Here is a 19,876-nt window from a genome sequence, read left to right on the forward strand (position 1 = left end):
TGGTTTCCACTGGCATCAATTAGAAAGTAAGATTTATTTCCTCTTTCTCAAAGACCATCATCTGTGGCTTTCAAAGTGGAAAGCAACCAGCTGAAGTGAAAGAAAAGGAATGTATTGAGTTATCACTGAAAGGGACAACAGCCTTGAAGAGCTTCCCAAGATTTCTTTCCCTTTTATGGGAAGTCTACTGGACTTACTGGTCATGATAAAAAAGCTCAGGGTCTTATCAAATTCTCTTGTTTTTTTTAATTTAACTTGAATAATAACTTGGTTTTTCAAGCAGCCTTGTAAGAACTGGATGCCACTTTACATCACTGTCCTAATTTACAACACAATTTGTAAGAAGCATTCTTCATATGGGGTCACTTGTGTCCCCTTCAAGAAAAGCAGAGGACAAATTTCAAGTTATGGTGTCCAAGATAAAAAACTCCAGTTACAAAACAAGTTCCTCTCCTTAGGAAATGCTAGCATCTGCTTCTTTAACTCCAATCCCCTTATAAGCCCCTCTGTTTCAAAATCCTACCACGAACAGGTCCATCAGAAGAAAGCTCTACAAAGCAAAGGCTGGGAAAAGAAATACCAAAAATTGAACACATTTTTCTCATAATTTCAGTGCTGCTGTTGATGTGGAATGAGAAGCGTAAATAAAATGATGAAGGAAACTGGTAAAACATTCTGAGATATTCTCCTCATGTGCACTCTGTCATATTAGGGACTTATTTTTGACATATTTGTCCTGGCACTTAAAGTTCGCTGTGTTGCATCCCCACATGACAGAAGATAACTTAGTTCAGTAGATACACCTGTTCACTGACTGAGCCCATGCAGTTGCACAGTGGCTCTTGCCAGATTAATTTATCCTGTGAAACTTTTACTGAGGGGAAAAGGAAAACCTCCAGCTTCAGTTAGAGGTCTTTCACAGCAGCTTTTTTTTTTTTTTTACTGGACACAAGAGTTGATTGATGACATTTAGCTGAATATTTTTTTTCTACACTAACCTCTGTCAAAAACATGACTTCAAAGGACAATGGAGAGTGAGGCCTTTGGCTGCATCCAGCATTCTGAACTGCCAAGCAGATGCCTTAGAAGTTTATAGCTTTAGAATTCTGCTTAAAGAACCCAGTCGAGGTTGTGACCCTACTGGGCTCGGTACCGTACCAAGTTTAAGTGAAAATATGAGATCCGTGCTCCAAAGAGTTTGTCAGCTCATCCTCTCCATCAAAGATAATAAAACTCTTTGGCAGCAAATCCAGATTTGGTTTCAAGGTACAATAAATGGAAACTTCAGAGGATCTTCTCTTTGCTCTCACACAATGAACTCCTGACAAGTGATGAAGAACAGAGCTTCAGAAATGATGAAAAGGGAAAAGAGACTAGAAAACTCAGCCTGAGTCTGGATTTTTCCCTCTGAAAATTCTGTGATGCAAACTGAGGGGGGAGAATCTGTTACTTCAATGGAAACACACTCTGGGATGGGAGAGAGCAGGGTCCCACAGTGTTTCCCCTGCCGAGCTCGTGGAGACCATCCCAAAGGCAGGGTCTCAAGCAGAGGAACTGTTGTTCCCTTGGGATCCCCATGCAGCTGCTCCTCACACCAGTGACACCCTGCTAGCACCAGACTTGCTTGGGCTGGGCAGAGATGGGAGCTGGATGCTCACCAAACCTCTCCCTAAATGAATAAGTTCAGATTTCAAAATAAACCTGAATGCACACACTCAGAGTAATGGTGCTTTGGGCACTGCTGGTAACCTCTAACACAGCCCTAATCCTGGTTTATGAGCAAGTTCAGTCCTTGAAATTACCAAGAAAAGTTTCTATTGGGAACCAGTGCAAGAGAAGTGAGAAAGGAAAACAAAACTTGATGTCATTTCCCATAGACACTGAAACAATATTCCTGCTTAAGAAAACAACATTAATAATATTTAATTTGCAAGAAGATAAAGATGTGTAGAGTTCAAGTTCTATTACTGGACAAAGACTGAAGATGTTCTGCGATTATTTCTTTTGTTCCTTTTAAATATTAGAAAATACAGAGTTAAGAAATGAAGAATGAAGGTGTTGGGGGTTTTTTTGTTTTTGTTTTTCTCAGAAGTGCCACTTTACCAAAGAGTTCTGATTTATTTTTAGAGTATCTTCAGTTAAGAAATATTAACAGAAAGAAACACAGGTACAGAAAACTGTATCCTGGCATCCTTCATATTTCAAAGCGAAATGGTATAGAATTAAAGAACAAAAAAATAAACCTCTTGCTTGCCACATTGTTCTAATTTTGTGTCTCAATGGGAAGAGAATGACAGATGGAAGTATAAAGTGTGTTTACTCCTATCGGGCCTTTGATATGCAAATGCTTGTTCTGAAAGAATGAGAAATTCACTGACCAGCAGACATCCCCTCAGAAGAGGAGCATCAAAACCTGAGGGAGCAGAGAGAGACAAACACTCCTTGGCAAAGGCATCACGAACACTGACTACAGCAAGCTCTGCCACAACACTCTCCCAGGGGAATTATTAAGTTTTGAGATGTAATGTCCTGACAGTATTTAAATGTAAAGAGTGAAATATCTCAGGGATGCTGCTAATAAATAAAATACATTCATGCATTTGTCCCTATTTTTAAATCTCACAAATGTGCTTGCTATAATTCTGCAGGGAAGCCAAAATAGTTTTCAAATACGCTCACCACCTGTTTTCCACATGAAAAGAAAGTTTTGCCCCCTTTCCACCCTGCTACAGCACAGTCTGGATACAGAATGAATGCTCCAAGGAGGTCAGAGTACAGCAGTGTGGTAACCAAATTTCAGACCAAATAAAAACTACTTTAAGACACGTAGCAAGGGTTAAACAGTAATATTTTTAAGCTGATGATTTGAACAGGGTATTAAGCAAGATTACTAAGATGGTAAAGCTCAAAACAATACCACTGACCTCCATAATGCTCAATATATTCAAACTTCACAGTCTACAGATTTTAAAAGTATTTGTAAGGATTCATTGCATTTTCCCACTGTCACTAGCACAAAAGTCTAATGAGGAAAAATACTTGAAGGTTTCTTTCAAGTTATCCTTTTTTCAAGATACCTGCCACAGCTAATTGCTCACAGTAGAATTGAGATCATGCAATTCTCTCAGGCACAAGTCCTTTTTGAGAAATAGAGAGATTATTATTATTGCAATAATATTATATTATTGCAACAGCTTTATCATGGACTTTTTTCAGGAATGAGAGCCATTGTAACCATTTGCCTCTCAGAATGCCCGTGGTTTGTACCTCTGCTGAAGTCCTCTTGATAAACAAAACAACTCCTCAACAAACAAATAAACCCCACAAAAGCAACAAGAGAACACAATCTCAGTTCCTTCAGAAAGGGAAAACAAAGCAGCTGCAGAAAGACCCAGGAGAATCTATGTGGAAAAGTCAAAGTGCTGATGCTCTCAGAGTTAAAGCAAAAAGATAAACACCACTGGAGTATCTTTACTATTACTAGCACTCACTTCTACATTAGCAGAAGAGTTTTATTGTGCTCTTGTCCTTGATTTTCAGGTTAAATTGCTCTGCTGCTACTATTAACACTTAGGTAAAGAGGGATAAGGTGTAGGTATAAAGAGCCAATCAAATACCAATTACTTAAATTGCTTCCGTAGTAGCTACACTGTGGGCTTTTTTTGGATGCAGGCAACTGTAAAAACTACTGAAGACAGATTTAGTCAAAAATCAATAGGTTGTTTTATAGCCACTGAGCCTTCAGTTCTTTCAGGTTTACCAAATTTATTCTTAAAGTGTAGCAAAGTCCATAAATCATAAATAAAGATAAGTCTTACATCTTTCTCTTGAAGGAAAATCTTTTATTATACAAATACTTTTCTAACTCACTGTAAATATTACTGCCCACTAGATTCACAATTGCTTGTTATTTTTTACAAATTATATTATTTTTGCTAAGAAGACTGGATGCTACTTCAGGGAAAAAAATAAACCAAAACCAACCAAACACAACTCACAAAACAAAAAAACCTGTGGAAATTTGAGTATTTTGAATTGAGAGCTTTCACATTTTGGATAAAATACTTCTTTCTAATCACAAAATTACAGCTTTTACAAGACATTTACAATGCAATAGTTCCTAGATATATGCAAAAGAGTCAGTACCACATTTAGAATCCTTGCTTGGACACTGCAGCACCAGTAAAAAAAGGTGAAAACACTGGAAAATGTTTTAAAAGTATGTTGACAATATAAGAGAACTTAGGCACTTGTACAGGAGTGGTAAGATATCAAACAGTATTTCATCTGTGGATCTTTTTCTCTTACAACACTGCCACATGGAAATTTATTCCAATTCAACATTCATAGGATAAGAGCAATCTCAAGGCTGCCTTTAAAATGATGAGGTTAGTTTGGGATCATTAGACTAGGCAATGTATTTTATGAAATCATATCATTTTATCCATGAAGTGCTTGCTCACATTTTTACTTTACACTTTAAAAGAAAAGATTGGTTCTCTCCATAGGCTATGGTGAATTGCATGTCCTGTATTTTTAAAACAACAAAATATGTCCACAGAGAGCAATCTGAAAATTACTTGCAGAGTTTTACATTTATATTGTCATTACTTCTTTTGCAACAGCTACCTCGAGCACAAGTGGGTTGCTGCAAAATTTATTCTCATTAAGTTGGATCATTTCCTCCCTTAGAGGAGGAATTCAGTTTGGGCAAGGTTTCTCTCCTCACAGGAGTTTGTGTTATGGCATTTTTAGATTTAAATGCATCACAAAATTATCTCTAAGTTGAAAAATGCCACGATAATCCATCTGCATGTGTCAGATCTGTAGCATAAACCAACCTGAACTCAGAGTAGAACCTGAATTCTGAGTAGATTTTCCTGGCAACTTTGCTTCATATATTGCACATTTATACTTAAAAAACAACCCAACAAACAAAAACCTAAAACAGAGCACCCAACAAACTCTATGGAGAAGTCCTGCATAAATATTAAACCACAATAGTGGAGCATTATGGAGCTATAAAGTTGATTACTAGATTTTTTTTCCCCCTGATGTAGTAACAATTACTCAGCCAAGCATTGACTTATTTCTGATTTGCATGACCTTAATGGAAATTAGCCACTATTTTCCTTTGGAAACTACAGACCTGTCACTCACTATCCCCAAACTGCACCATCAGACCATCTCCAACTTCATTTTAAAAGTCTCATGAAAATCAGAACCCAGAGCTGCTAATGATTAAACGGCTTGACACTGAAAATTTTGAGTTTTGTGTGTAGTGTTTCCATGAGCACAAATCAGCATTTATCATGTCAAACTTGAGATAAATGCATGATTTGTTTCATATGGCCCCTTACCACCTCACTCCTGCTATCACATTAATCCTGATTAATAATTATTTATTGCCTCTTCTTGCATTTTTAGTTCTAAAATTTGTGGTGCCAGATGACCAGACATGATTGCAACATTTGGTGGTGGCTATGAGCAGGTTGGGACACAACAGTTAAATAAACAGTTAAACACACCAGTTGCATAGAAAAGAAGGGTGAAAATTACTTTTTTCCAGCTAATCTGAGCCATTGATCAAAGGGAGGATCTAAGAAGTTCAGCAGAAGCACAGCCAGCCCCAGGAGCCATTCAGAGACAACCACCAGAGCAAAGCACTGAAAAATCTCTGTAATGGGATTTCATCAATGTGGTGGCCGCTTCCTCTGGGATATTAACAAAATACACGGATTTCGTCATTTTCTCCTATAATTGTTTAGATGTTTTTCTGTTAAACATTGTCTTTTATTTGGGAACTTGTCCCTAAATATTTGGATTTCCATCAATTATTAAAAAGTTTCAAACGTGAAATTTGATTTCAAACTTTTAGTCACCTGATCAAGTTAAAAAACCATGTAGTCCACACAACCCAAAACAATGTAAGTGAAATACTTAAAGAAAAAAACCTACAAAAACCAAAACAAACATGAATGCCTCAAACCCCGAATACTAATTCCTTCTGATTTTGTTACAAAAGTTAAACATTTTGTATGACTGCAGTAAAGAAGAAAAAAAACCCCAATCTATCCAAAAGCCTTTTGAAATTATTAAATTTTCTATACTGCACTAAGAATTTGTAATAATTTTTTGCACTATCAGTTTACCTAATGTTTTATAAGGAAGGAATATGGAAGGAAAAAAAATTTCTGATCAATCTAAGTTTTCCTCCAGAACTTTCTTCTGAAGAGAATTCAGGTATTTATTAAGAATTGAAAAAGGCTTTTTGCAAAATGAAATTCCTTCACAGAATTTCCTTTACTAACATGGTTTAACATGATCTGCTAATTGCAGTAACTGGGTATACAATATTAAATAACGGAGGCAAATAGGCAAAATGGTAATATTTCCTAGATTACAAAATGAAATACACACAGAAGTAATTAGATGCATTATTAATTTACTGCATGTCAAAGAATCCCTATTCGGATTTTGAAAAGAAAATTGTACATTTCCTCATAATCTGGGATTTGCCTTTCCTGGTATCCTAAATGCATTTCCCTTGGACTCTCCCCAGGGTCTTTACCACCTCCTGTCTTTTTACTGTCTTTTATTTTTGCTGTTAAATTGGGTGGAAAATTTATTCTGCCTTAAAATACAAAAAATACTTTTACAGCTTTTATTCCAGTCTTTCACCTCCCAAAGATGCCAAATTTAAGTTCTCGCTATCCTTATGAAGGCATCTTGAACATACACAAGTGTAAGTATTAAAATACATTTAAAAACAGTGGGTTTTCAAATATTGATTAAAAATAATTGCAAGAAAAACTGTAACAGGAAAACATGATGAGGAGTATTACCACAAGCGTGATCTGTAAATATTCACCAAGTGAAATATGTACTTCAGGACACTGGAATATTCATTACATTTGGGAAGGGTTATTGCCTGCCTCAGTTTTTTTCAGAACTAGCATTACACACAGACACTGGTATGTAAAATTCTGCACATATTGAAATAACTCTTTAATATCATTTTTCAGTTCTTCCATCTTGACTGCTCAGTTTCTCCTTGAAGATGGGTTTACAGTAAAATTAAAATCTACATTTTGGTTCTGCATAAAAGATAGACTGCTATTAAATTCACTGTTCCACAGGGACTTTATTAGGTCTGCTACTGAACTGTGCATCATTTTAATTAGAATTAACACTTTCATCTTGTTTATGAATATATGTAAGATAAGCTTTGAAATATTTAACATCTGGGAATACAGTCAAGCTGTCACAGCAAAATTAAGACATTTCACATCCACAACCATTATTATATAATAGCCAGATACCAAATAACTAAACATTCATTGTTAGCAGTTGGAGTATAATCTCTCTATGCATACATTTCCATGTCCTTTGGGAATTTATTCATGCTTTGATCAGTATCCCTTTGAAGCAACTTTTCTTTAAAAAGAGACATTTCAAGTGCAGTCCTTGACTGTGTTAGATGTTTCCCTGGTAGGTACGAGACCTGTTTTACATAATTTATTCTGCTGTTAAGCACACACATCCCTAGACACACGGCCAGAACAGCACAAGCTCACTGCAGCAGGTTGGCTCACAAGGATCACCTTCCCTTGCTGGGATATTTACTTTGCAGCATAGAAGGGTTCATAGAAACACCTGCTCAATAGGCCACCATCTCCAGGTCAGCAACCTCAGTAAACCCGAGGTTCTTCCCAGCTGAATATTCTCCTGGGATCTGATGGGACTCCTGAAGGTAAAATTAAGGGGGCTGGAAGCTAATCCAAACAAACAAACAAACAAAAACTCCTCAAAACCCTTCCAGAGAGAACTTTCAGCACATCTACTAAAACACTATGGGACTGTGAGACATGTCAAACAGTCAGTCTTTGTTAATTTAGATCCAAAGTATCTTTCTCAGAAATTTGGCATGCAAAACCAAGGTAGCTGAGATTTTGGAGTTCCAGTTACTGATCCTCCCTTCCTGCCAGGAGCCTTGCAAGACTCCTCCAACAGCAGTGCAGCTCAAACGCCAATCCATCTTCATGACTTCTCTTGAAGCTACCGAGGACGGAAAAATCTCCAGGTAGTGCCTCCCCCTTGATGGGAATTTCTCTTCCTCTCCCTCTCCTCTTATACAAGGGTGTCAGCCATAAATTTTGTCATTGACAATACCACCTTTGCCATCCAATTTTTTGGGGTTTTTTTCCCCATTTAGCAAGAACTTAAGCTTGTGAGTAGCCTCCAAACTGCTTTGCCCAAAAAAAGCCTTGCACATCACAAATTTTGGTTGGTGTGGGTTCTGAGAACCTTTTGAATACCACTGCCTTTAAAACCTAAGTTATTCTGTGACACAGAATCACCTTATAGTCTACAGACTTTTTTGTAAGACAGCTGATAGTGATTTGTTTATATTATTCTCCACTTGAAGGTTTAGGGAAAAAAGGCAAAGTGTGTTGGCTAAAGGAAATTTTGTCTCATTTGTATTATTACCGAGACTCGTAAAAAGCAAATATAGTTCAAGTTTTTAAACATCCACACGCGTTCTTTTGTATTCAAGACAAGCCTCCTCTGAAATCTCTGTGCACTCACTCCTGCTTGTGATTCCTGGGCACACCAGAGAAAACCTCTTATTGATCACTTTTGAAATTATATTTCTCAGCACAAATGCTTTAATAATTGACTGAATAAAATGATGCTAAACCTCTGTACGAACAGTTTCATTACAGAACATGGTTTATGGTTTATTTGTGAATGTGTTACTGATTAATAACTTGGAGGAAGTACTGGTGATTATCTTCAGATTTTGGATCTCCACTTTATGAGTCCTCAAAGGGGACATAATCTATATTGAAATAATGATATTCTAAAATGTTTCGATTATTTCAAAGCATAAATTTAACTGCTTTTGCTCAGAAGCCCAAGGAAAAAAAACTGCAAAAAGAAAAACATCTAATTCCCAGATTTTGAGAATTTCTGAGCTATTATATTACATATATTATAAAATAATTTTTATATGATAATTGTATAATTAGAATTACATATATTCTACAATTTGAGTCCAATTTCTTATTAATGAAAAAATCCACAATCTACTGTGCAAAAACTTGGAAACTTTCATTGAGCACTAAAATTTTTTCTCTTAGCTTACATTAATTTTTCAGGGCTCCAACAGGAATAACAACAATTCTAGAAATTGAATTTTCAAAGACAAATATATCAAGCCATTATTATGCCAGAACTGTTATTCCACTGTAAGAAATGGCCATGGAAATCCTTAAAACACAATTGTGCTGTGCACACAGTTGTGTTCCTCGGTATACTGGTGGCCAAGGTTTGTCACAGCTTCCTCACAAAGGATTTCTCTTTCACAACTTAAAAAATTCCATGAGTAGCACAAGACATTTTGTATTCCACAAGTGTTATCAGGGTTTTGTAAGTGAAGCACTGTGGTTTTACTCTCTCCCATCTGTGGGTCACACAAGACCTCTTTCCAAGCCCAGAAAGATGTACACTTTCAGCACGCTGAGGAAACCCCCATGCTGAGGATAGACTCAGCCATAAAAAACCCCACCACACTTCTCTTCCAGCTGCAGGAAAACCTTCTCAGCTCTAGGAAGATGCAAGCAACCAATGCTGAAATTTTACATTCATCAAACACAGCAGGCCAAGGCTTTCACTCAAACCAAACTCGCCCCATTCAATAGATTTGACTGTTGAAACAGCTGAGGCTGATCACGTGTGAAGTGCAATGAACATCTTACAAGGCAAATTAATACGGAATATTTGAGATGCAGCTTTAGCTACTGACTCCCAGAAAATGAAAAATAAACAAATAAACAAACAAAAAAGAACCACAACATGGCAAGCAAGGAAAAGCTGCATTGCCCAAGAATGGAGGCCACAGTTTCTGATAGTGTCTCTAGGAAGTGACACACATTTTGAGGACAAATCCTATGACAGTGAGGGACACAGGACAATAACAGAGTCAGTGCATTCCTTCTTCCCCTCCTGCCACCCTACAGCATCCAAGCTGTCAGTCTTTCTGCTTTTTGGCAACACAGAAGAAACTTCAAGTTATAAAATAACAAACAGTTTTACAATGCACTTAGTCTATATACAGTTGACTAGAGGTACAAATACACTTGTATTTATATTTCCTGTAGAAGTCCAAACAGCTTGATCCTATTAATACCAAAATTTTTCCATGTGGCCATCACTGCAGTGCACTTCCTTCAGCAGAGCAAGAGCAAGTAACTAATTTACTGAGGGCTGCTGCTAATGTCAAATCATGCAGCCCTGTTCCCAAGTCACACACAACACAACAACAGCAAAATCAATCCCTGCAGTCCCTTGGACAATTTTTGTCTACTGTTTATCAAGGATAGCTGGTAGGATCAATATCCAGCAATATTCACTAACACAAAACCTGAGGCAAGACACACTTGAGTTACCAGCATGCTTTTGGTGCTGAGGTTTCATGTCTGTGTGTACAAACAGAAAATATTGAAGTTTTTCATTTTGAAACTCACTATTTAACGTCTGCTGGCTCCCTCATTCCACTGTCAAGGCAGGTTTCTATTCAATGCACATTTCAGCACCAGAGTGAAAAACAGCAATTTCCAACATTAATTCAGTTTGCCAACAATAAGTTTTCTATTTATGCAGAATTTATTTAGGTGCAGTTACAAAATCAGGGCTTTGATTTGAATTTTTACAGAGAGATATTCTGGAAACCAGGTTACAGTGGCTATTGTGAGGTTCTTAATTTGCTCAAAATAATGCAAGTATGACACGACAACATGTGCAAACAACTTTTGTCATTTACTATCACTGGAGTTTCCTTACTGTGTAAGCTCAAATGTAAAGGGGGTTTTTTTTGTCATTTAAATAGTTACTTCTGAAGCAGCATCCTTTTTCAGCTGTTTTATCACACTTTTTGTATTACAATTTATCCAGCTGAACAATATGCAGATGGCATATTGTAGATTAAGTAAAAAGGGTTGCTTGTGAGCTACAATGTGAATTGATATGGCACTGAGATTTTTCTGTCTCTTAACTCAGGCAGACATTGAAGACAGGTGCCCTCAGGCACTTATTTAATTCCTACCACTTTGTTGCACTAAAAAAAACCAAAACAAAAAAGACCCACCCACAAAAAAATCAAAATCAGTAACTAACAAATATCCACATTTTTTAGCCACTGAAAAGAAGATACAAAAATGCTACAATCAATTAAAAAATCCAAACAACTAAAACCACAACAAATAAACCCCAAACCAGAAACAGCCATCAAAACAACTTCAAAGTGTTAAAAAAATGGTGAAATTACTGAATACAGCCAAGTCAGACCTCTCTAGATTTGTACAACTCACTAAAAATTCTTTTTTTTGACAGTAAGTAACGTCCATGCCACCCTTCCCTCATTTACCTCCTACTTCAGCCAGGCAACAATGTTATTTTTAATTCACACTAATTGCAAGCCTTAAGGACAAAATGTTTTCTGTTGAGCAAGTGGAAAAAGTACAAATGAAAGAGATACAGCCTGAAATAGCTTGGCACATGACCTGCCATTTAGAAATTAAAACCAGGATACAGGAAAATAAAAGTGCTGCCGGTAGCATCTGCAATATTCCTTCAGAACAGAGAGTGATTTAAATTTCTACCTACTGTAAATACTGTTTTTTCCTAATGTGTACAGGCCTTGAGTTCAGAGTTTTTCCATATGCTAGCAGCTACATGTTGTTAAATACATTCAGAAGCTTTGAACAGGTCATTATCCATTACTTTTCCATAATTTTGCCTACAGATTTGCTACTATCCACAACTTTTTTTTACATCCTGTTCTTGTTTTTGCATTGTACTAAGAACAACTATTCAGCAGTTCCACCTAAGAACTGAACCTGAATTGAAAAATCACAATTCAACTTTATCCGTATTCAGAACTGGAAGTTAAAATTTGTGTTGAGTTTCACAGATGTTGCACAGCTGTTTACACAGGCTACAGAGGAGGTTCTTCAGTCAAAAATATATATCAACAATCATCACAAAAAAGGTTTCAAGCACTACCATTGAAATGGTGCAATCTAAACCTGTGCAGACTCACATAAATTATGTAAAATAAGCCATCATGGCTTAAGAACAGGAAAAAAGGGTAAAGCCCTTTCAGAGAAGTCACAAAGTTAAGCATCTGTTAAAAATTTCATTAAATATATGGCTGTTTCCTTGAAAAAAACTTTTTTAAACTGACCATTAAGTCAGATACCATTAAAAAACCAAGTAATTCAAGGACAACTATTTAAATTATCTCCATGAAAGATCAAAGCTGACAGGATTGTGATTGCCCCATTCTGCAACAGAGACAAAAGTCTGTGGATCCTCTTGGTCCTTAACTCATTCAAACTCTTTGAGAAACTCCTGTCTCTAGCTGACAGGAAACAGAAATTTGAAACTTTACACCCTGTATCTTAAGGATCTACTCCAGCACATGTGAACATCTCCAGCTCTGCTGCAGGAAGAATCCTGGAAAGGTTTTCCCTTAAAAAGATAATTTGTAGCCATCAAAATTTTTCTACTGAATCTCATTTTGGCCCTTTTTTGTAGTCAAAACCCTTCCTATGCTTTCCTTTAAAGATGCCTCTTTCAGTGCCTGGTAAAGATTTGATCTCATGAGCAAATAAACACATGGAAGAAAACCCCAAAGGAACCTTACACAATCCTGTACCTCTGCAACTCTGAAACCTGTGGTGCTGAAGTACTTCAGTCCCCTCTTTTCCTGTTTTGATACCAACACACAGGTAACTAAAGCATGACTGTAACGTGAACTGCTTGGTCTCCCGATAACAAAGCCACACTACAGGTGCATGTATGAAGAGCAGATTATTTAATACTTGAAAAATGAGAGTAGTTTCCAACTGGATCAGATAGAGGGGCTGAAGAACAAAGATCACCTGCCAGAAATCCTAACACTGAAACATCACCACAAATTCAAGTGATGAATCATGTAAAGAAGTGTTTGTTCAGTTAAACACTCCAAGAGTTCAGGCATTAGTATCCCTAGGAAATGTTGTTCAGTCAACTGAAGGTCAGAGGATTTGCATTCTACATTTTCACTTCTTACTCTATTTGTCTCAATTAAAATAAACCAGGTGAGTCCGTCAGTGCCTGTTTCACCTTCTTAACACTTGGCATTGCTTCAACTACACAAAATATACCCCACTTTGGAAATGGTGGCTTCCTAAGAATATTCCTCAAGTATAATCAACTTTTTATGGTGGCAAAATACACTTTTGCACTGTGCTTGATTGGTTAGGACTAAAATAAAATCTGAAATTACTGCAATGATTAGTATTTGCTATATATAATTGAATTTTTCTTTGCAATTAATTCCTAACCTTGAATAATTCAGATAACTTTTGGTAAATCATTAAAAAGTCAAACTTCAGTTAACAGTCATCCAATTATTTCTATATCATGCCCAAACAGAACTGAACCATTATGATTAAGTTTACAAAAGGCTCCTTGTTGTGACTGTTTGTTCATATGTAAAAAACCCCACCACAAGTCCTGATATGACCTGTATACATTATACATTTGTTAAATTTAGCACAACTCTTATCTTGGGCTGACATTCAGAGAACACAGAGTATTGAAAATGCCACATTTAAATGTTGTTTACCAGAATCCTGTGCAGCATCTCCTCCTTCTAAGCTACAACTTGGTATTACAAATGAACTAGCAAAGCCAGCAGTTCATACCAGAGCCCTTTCTGACCAGCACTGCCAAATGACTGGTTCTAATTTATTCATTATGCCTAAAGATACAGAAGAACATGGGAATGATGCTGCTAGTTCAGGATTTTGAGGGGGAAATCTTGAAAAACAGATTCAAATCAAAGACTGAGAGATTGTTTACATAATAAATTTAGAGAAGATTGGTATATTCCACATTATCCCATTATAAATGTACAGAACACAAAAAAACCTGGGAATCTCTTGCAGTCAATACCACTTTCCCCCCGCCCCCTGACTTCAGAAAAGGAAGACAGTCCCAAATCAGTGAACAATTCCCTACTGAATGTCTCTGAGCTAACTAGAGATATTTGGGTATCTTTTAACAGTTATGGATATTGTAATCCAGTTGGGAATTCTTTTCAGACACTTTGGCTCTGAAATGATGATTTTAAAAGAAAATACAATGGTTAGGGAATACTGAGAGATCCACAGACAAAGAGAGAGATGCATAAATCTAACATATATCGAAATAATTGAAATGTTGCCAGTTAGGAAAGCAGGTAAATGAGATTTAGGCAGCTGCAAATAACCTGTGATTTTTAACAGCAGTAGTAAAACTGAGACAAAGACGGTTTTTATTCCCATTCTAGCTGCTTTAAAAAATGATGAGCAATGACAAAGGCAAAATATCCTTCCTTATGCCATTTAGTATTTCATAAATAGAGATGCTGCATCTCAACAAATAGAATAGAAATTTATGTTTAAATTCTGTAACAGAGAAGCCATATTTGCCACAAAGAACAGAGAGAGAAGAAGAATGGAGAACATTCTGTAACAGAGAAACCTTATTTCCCCACTGAGCCACACGCTGAGGTATAAAAAGTTTGACATCAGTTCTAAGTAAGAAAAATATATTCAACTATCAGCAAGTATTGCCCACCACTCAATTATTTGTCCAAACACATTTCAAAATGGAAAATTATTATTTTGACTGTTATTTTCATGCAGAAGAGAGAAATGGTTCTCTCCTGAGTACCTCACGGATTATGGCTGCACAAAGCACTGACCGAATGGTGCAAAATACTTTCAACACTCAGATTTGCAACTCCAGCCGGGAATGGGAGGGACAAAAGGACTTTGTGTTGGGGTTTGGGGGAAGAAACCAAAACACACGGAAATTTTATGAATATATTATCAGGTCTTATCAGGCTAGGATAGAGTGGCTCCTACTTTTCCCCCACCTAGTCCCCAGCTTTCTGCCCCTCCAAAAAGAAGCTCAGTGTAAATTTAAAAAATTCCCCCCTCAGAGAGTTAGTAATATTCAGGTATATTTTTATTTAATGGGTATTAAGGAGGTTGCTTGTGATTTACTAACATGCAACCAACTCTTTTAAACTCTGAATTTGTTATTCATGTCTCAGCCAAGAAGCAAAGTCTCAAAATAGAACATTATGGCTGTCTGAAAAGATGTCTATCAACACACATATCATGGTTCAGTTCACAACACTCAACAGCCACACTGAAAAAATCCCACTGTACAAATGCTTTCCCAGCTGTCCAAATAAACATCTCCACCACCAGCTCTGGCACAAACGTCACCACCTTGAACAGGAACCCCTCAGGTTTACACACTGCAGAGTGGGAACTACTGGAACTAAATTGTGCTCTTTAGTTACAAAAGCATCTCCTGCAGCTGGGCTTGCCTTGGGCGTGACATTCACAAAGCAATGCAAGACAAATGTATTCCGAAAAACCAGCAGGAAAAAAACAGCACAAATATTCATATTCAGTATAGAGGATTAAATGGACAACATCAACCTAGGAAAATTATTTCAAGACGTGTGGAAGCTCTATTAGATTAGAATTTTCTGAAGTAGTAATTTGTAATTCTTGGGGCAAATAGGTAAGAATATGCAAAACCTTGTGGCTTCGGGTACTCCATTTTACTTTGAAGGTCCTGTTCAGCAGATCAGATGGCCAGCTGAAAAAATCAGTGGAGTCAATGTAGTGCAGAAAACATTTCTGTTAGACTTTGGCTGCTGGCTATATTGCTCATGTACAGATCTAGTGTATGACTCACTTGCATAATGGACAGGAATTCATTCAGCATTAAAGTTTCAGAGAAAATCCTTAACCCATTAAGAGAGAAACCTTTTGACCTTATGTACAAAATTATGCTTGCTTCCAATAATGGCATTGTCAACTCTGTATCTTTGCAACGAGTGTATTTTGATAATTAATGCCAGCAAGATCAGACAACAAAGTGAATTTCATTTTCTGATTACAGTGCATAGTGCTTACATTACATTACATTCTGATTACAGCGCTCTCCCATTATCCAAGGCTGCTGTGCAGCTTGCCTAACACCATCCAATCTGGGGAATTCTTGAGCAAAATAGCAGAGTCATTTTTGTAAAGAATGGGCACAGACTCTCTCTCCCTCTTTTTTGCTACAAAGCCAACATTGAATCACATCAGACAGCCTCAGCAGCCACTAAGATATCATTGTTCACAATCATTACTACAGAAAAAAGCACCTTATTCTCAAGTCATTTTGAAATTATTATGGACAGTGGAAGAGAACATGACAATATATGACTTCTCTTAAAAATTAAAAAAAAATAAAAGAAAAGAAAGAAAAATAGAACCATGTTTTCTTACCATGGCAGGAACCGTCCAGTTCTTCATATCCCACACTGCAGATGCATCGTCCCAGAGGCACCAGCCAATCCCCATCTGCCCCACAGTACAATTTTGGGGTGTCCCGCTCCTCGGCGCTCTTCACGCAGGAGCCCCGTACTTCCACCAGCGAGGAAGAATCCACCCTTGGAATGGTGTCAGGAAACATGGCCAAATTACGGACCGTGAAAGGGCACTTCTTGTAATAGACACGGACTGACACCAAAGCAATGCACGCCCCAATGTCCTGAAAAGCAAGATAAAACCCCTTCTTGTTGATCGGCCCAACCTCACGAACTTCCGTGTTGAGCTTGAGGATGCGGTCGCCCAAGTCCATCTGGGTGAAGCTCTCATCAGCAGCTATGGTATCGATTTTAGTGTACTGGTTTGGCTTGAACTTTACCCCATGGGGCTCATCTGACTCCACGTAGTAGAGGTTGAAGGTTTCCTTGCAGGTCCCCAGCACCCAGGGAATGCTGTTGCAGTCCCTCAGGGTGAATTTCATCTCCACGTAGATCTTCTGCGCGGCGTCGCGGGAGACCCAGTTGGTTTGCAGCCAGTTGTTCTGGTTGGGCTCCATCACGTTGCACACCTGGTAAGTGTGAATGGGACGGTTGTGTTCGTCCATCTCAGTTATGGCATCCCACTGAAAAGAAAACAAAAGGGCTTGAAAACCAGGAATAAGTATTATATATACATGTACACATGTGGCCCACATATACGCACCTATATCTTAATTATGAATAATTACTTCAAGTTTAGTGGAAAAGCAGCAGTTAAAATAAGGTAACTACAGAACACCACACAAGTTTGATTTCAGAAACTCCACAATAAATTCCTATTAAATAAAACTTTAAAAAATGACTGGGGCCTAGCAAAGAAGGAGATACAGGCCATGTTTATATTTTTATACATATCTTCATATACTTTATATCAAAGGCTCACCAAATGCTTATTATATAACCTGCTACTCCAAAAGATTACCAACATCCCAGAAATAGCTTCAGTATAGCTGAATCAATTTTCTGCTAAGCAGTTGTAATATCAATGTAGCACTAGAGATATTTTTTTTATCAAAACACAGAACTATTTATAGCTCTGTTTAAAAAAAATATTGCATCCCACCAGAAGCTTTAGCTTGGCTTTCAGATGTACTGAACCACTGGGGTACAAGCAGCAAGAAAAAAACCACCAAGAACCAAAAGCAACCAACATTAAAGTCACATTTAAAGGGAGATATGCTGTATGCTCCAGAGAGGTCTCAAAAAGAAAAAGGAACCAAAAAACCACTAAACAACTCTCCACCACACCAACTAGAATGAAATAGTTGGTTGTTTTATAAAACAATGTTATTTTTAAAATATAGAAGAGCTTTCCAAACTGGCATAGGCCAGTTTAAAATAAAAGCTTCAATATGCTACTTTCCCTTAAAATTATTAAGGAAAAAAAATATCCAAAATATCCTCCTCTTACCAGGAGGTTCTCTTCAGAAATATATATTCACTCTGAATCAATATCTCAATTTGAACTTACAAATTAAAGCCCTAAAGTTAGCTGTTAACCGTGCACTTAATAGTATAAATCTATTACTTCTGTAAAAAAGTAAAGGCTCAGCACTTCAATAAGCTGTTTCAAAGAATAAACCAAAATGGATTGATCAAACAAGGACAGGGCTTTATTTCATTCAAAGCAGATCTCTCGTGCCTGTTCCTTTGCACTGTGCTCCCAGACAGCCTGCTGAGATCTACCATTTTAAAGGAATTCACCTCTGGGCAAGAAAAAAGTTTAAAATCTGCAAAATTGTTTAATAAGAACTAGTAGTCTAAACATCATACATATAAAATATTTGGAGAAAGGTTAACACTGAACATCTCAACCTAGCCATTGCCCTGGGCCATGCTGGGTAAGGTATGGTTACAAATACAGAATGTGCTCTTAGGTACCAGTCCTAGATACTGAATGGAAACAAGATGACTTCTACCACCCCAAAACGTCACTTTCAGTGACTGAAAAGTCTGACAGAGCTCACTCTGTGATAATCTCCGACATGGACACAGTCTCCCTGCATGAAATAGAATCTGCTTTTAATTTTACCTGAGAACTGCATTTCTCATTGATAAAAACAGACAGGAAAGGTAGCAGTTGAATTCAGTGCAGCCAACTAAAAGCCAAACAATTTATCCAACATACACTGGTTTTCTTTTGGGTGTATTTCATATTATAGCTCTCATTTAATCAAGTTTTAAGTTAAAGTTGTGCAAAACATCAAAACCAAATGAACAGAAGCATCTCACTGTGACTGCACAGGAAAGTGTTGGGTCCCACAAAAATCCCAGCCCCGACACTCTCAAAAGCTGGCAGGAGCTGCATGGCTTAGACAAGGTGACAGTTCAGGTTCCTTCAAACTTTGCCCATCCCAATGTGCTGCTTTACTTTCAAAATCTTTTGATTACAGTCCTTTCAAACGAGGAAAACCTCTCCTAATGCTGATGGAAGCAGCAGCAGCATAAAGCTAATTCTTGCACCTGGAGTTCCAGGACTTACGGAAAAGACATGTTAAAAACATCATTTGGAGGAAAGACTTCAAAATGCTAGTTGAACAGTGGAATAAAAACCAGCATGGCTAAGAGGTTACGTTTTACATGCAGCACAAAGGAAGCATGAATCACTAAAATAGAGTAATATACAATTTGAAGATTGGTGGAGGGAAGATTTGAAGATTACTCGTCACATCCAAGTACAAAATATGAGATGACACTACAAACCACACTGGATTTTAGCTAGATAAAGGCTCAGCAGTTTCCATACCTCTACAAACTACTTTACAACCTCTCATTTTTAAACTTCACTAATATCCAATAGCTGTGCAGAGAACACTGTTAAAAGCAAATCATGTAACTTTAAGCTTGTATGAGCTATATAATACTGAAATCTACTTTCATTGATTCCAATTTTTTTCTTCCATTTTAAACCAAAACACTGGAGATTTTTAAAAAATCAACAAGAGCCTTTTAGTACACATCAGTACTGAAAGCTGTTCCAATTAATAGCAGTAGATGTATCAAGCAGTGAAAAACATCTACTTCCTTATGAGCTGATATTGAGGTAAACTTCACACCTAGTGAAAGACACCTCTCCCACAAGCTGTCACAATGATTGATGGATTAATATTGGGATCTTAGTCTCAGATAACAGCTACTGAGGCACCGAGCCCACCGCAGTTTGGTAACCTGGGACGACAGTTTTAGAATCCTGCACACCTCAAGATTCTTTATTGATATTTTACCTCATATTAAAAAAAGGGGGAGGCGTTGGTTACTTAAGCCCAAGCCTTCACTCACCAGTTTATGGAAGAAACCATCCGCTCTTACAAATTTTGCCACATTTGCATTCTAAGCAAGAACGCTCTCTTCCTTTTATCCTTATTATTTTACTCTACGGGTATTTCTCTAAAAATCAAGGGCTCT

The 19,876-nt window shown here is 37.3% G+C and overlaps 1 protein-coding gene across 2 annotated transcripts in view; it reads right to left on the reverse strand.

Annotated features, from left to right (window-relative positions):
• Positions 1–19,876, reverse strand: part of EPHA6 (EPH receptor A6) — a 367,586-nt gene that overhangs the window by 268,447 nt on the left and 79,263 nt on the right. For both annotated transcript variants that reach the window (XM_063419479.1, XM_063419478.1), the window contains exon 3: positions 16,392–17,055. In XM_063419479.1, the coding sequence (XP_063275549.1) occupies positions 16,392–17,055 (664 nt within the window). The remainder of the gene's footprint in view (positions 1–16,391; positions 17,056–19,876) is intronic.

Source organism: Prinia subflava, chromosome 25 (assembly GCF_021018805.1).
Source record: "Prinia subflava isolate CZ2003 ecotype Zambia chromosome 25, Cam_Psub_1.2, whole genome shotgun sequence".
Taxonomy (NCBI): domain Eukaryota; kingdom Metazoa; phylum Chordata; class Aves; order Passeriformes; family Cisticolidae; genus Prinia; species Prinia subflava.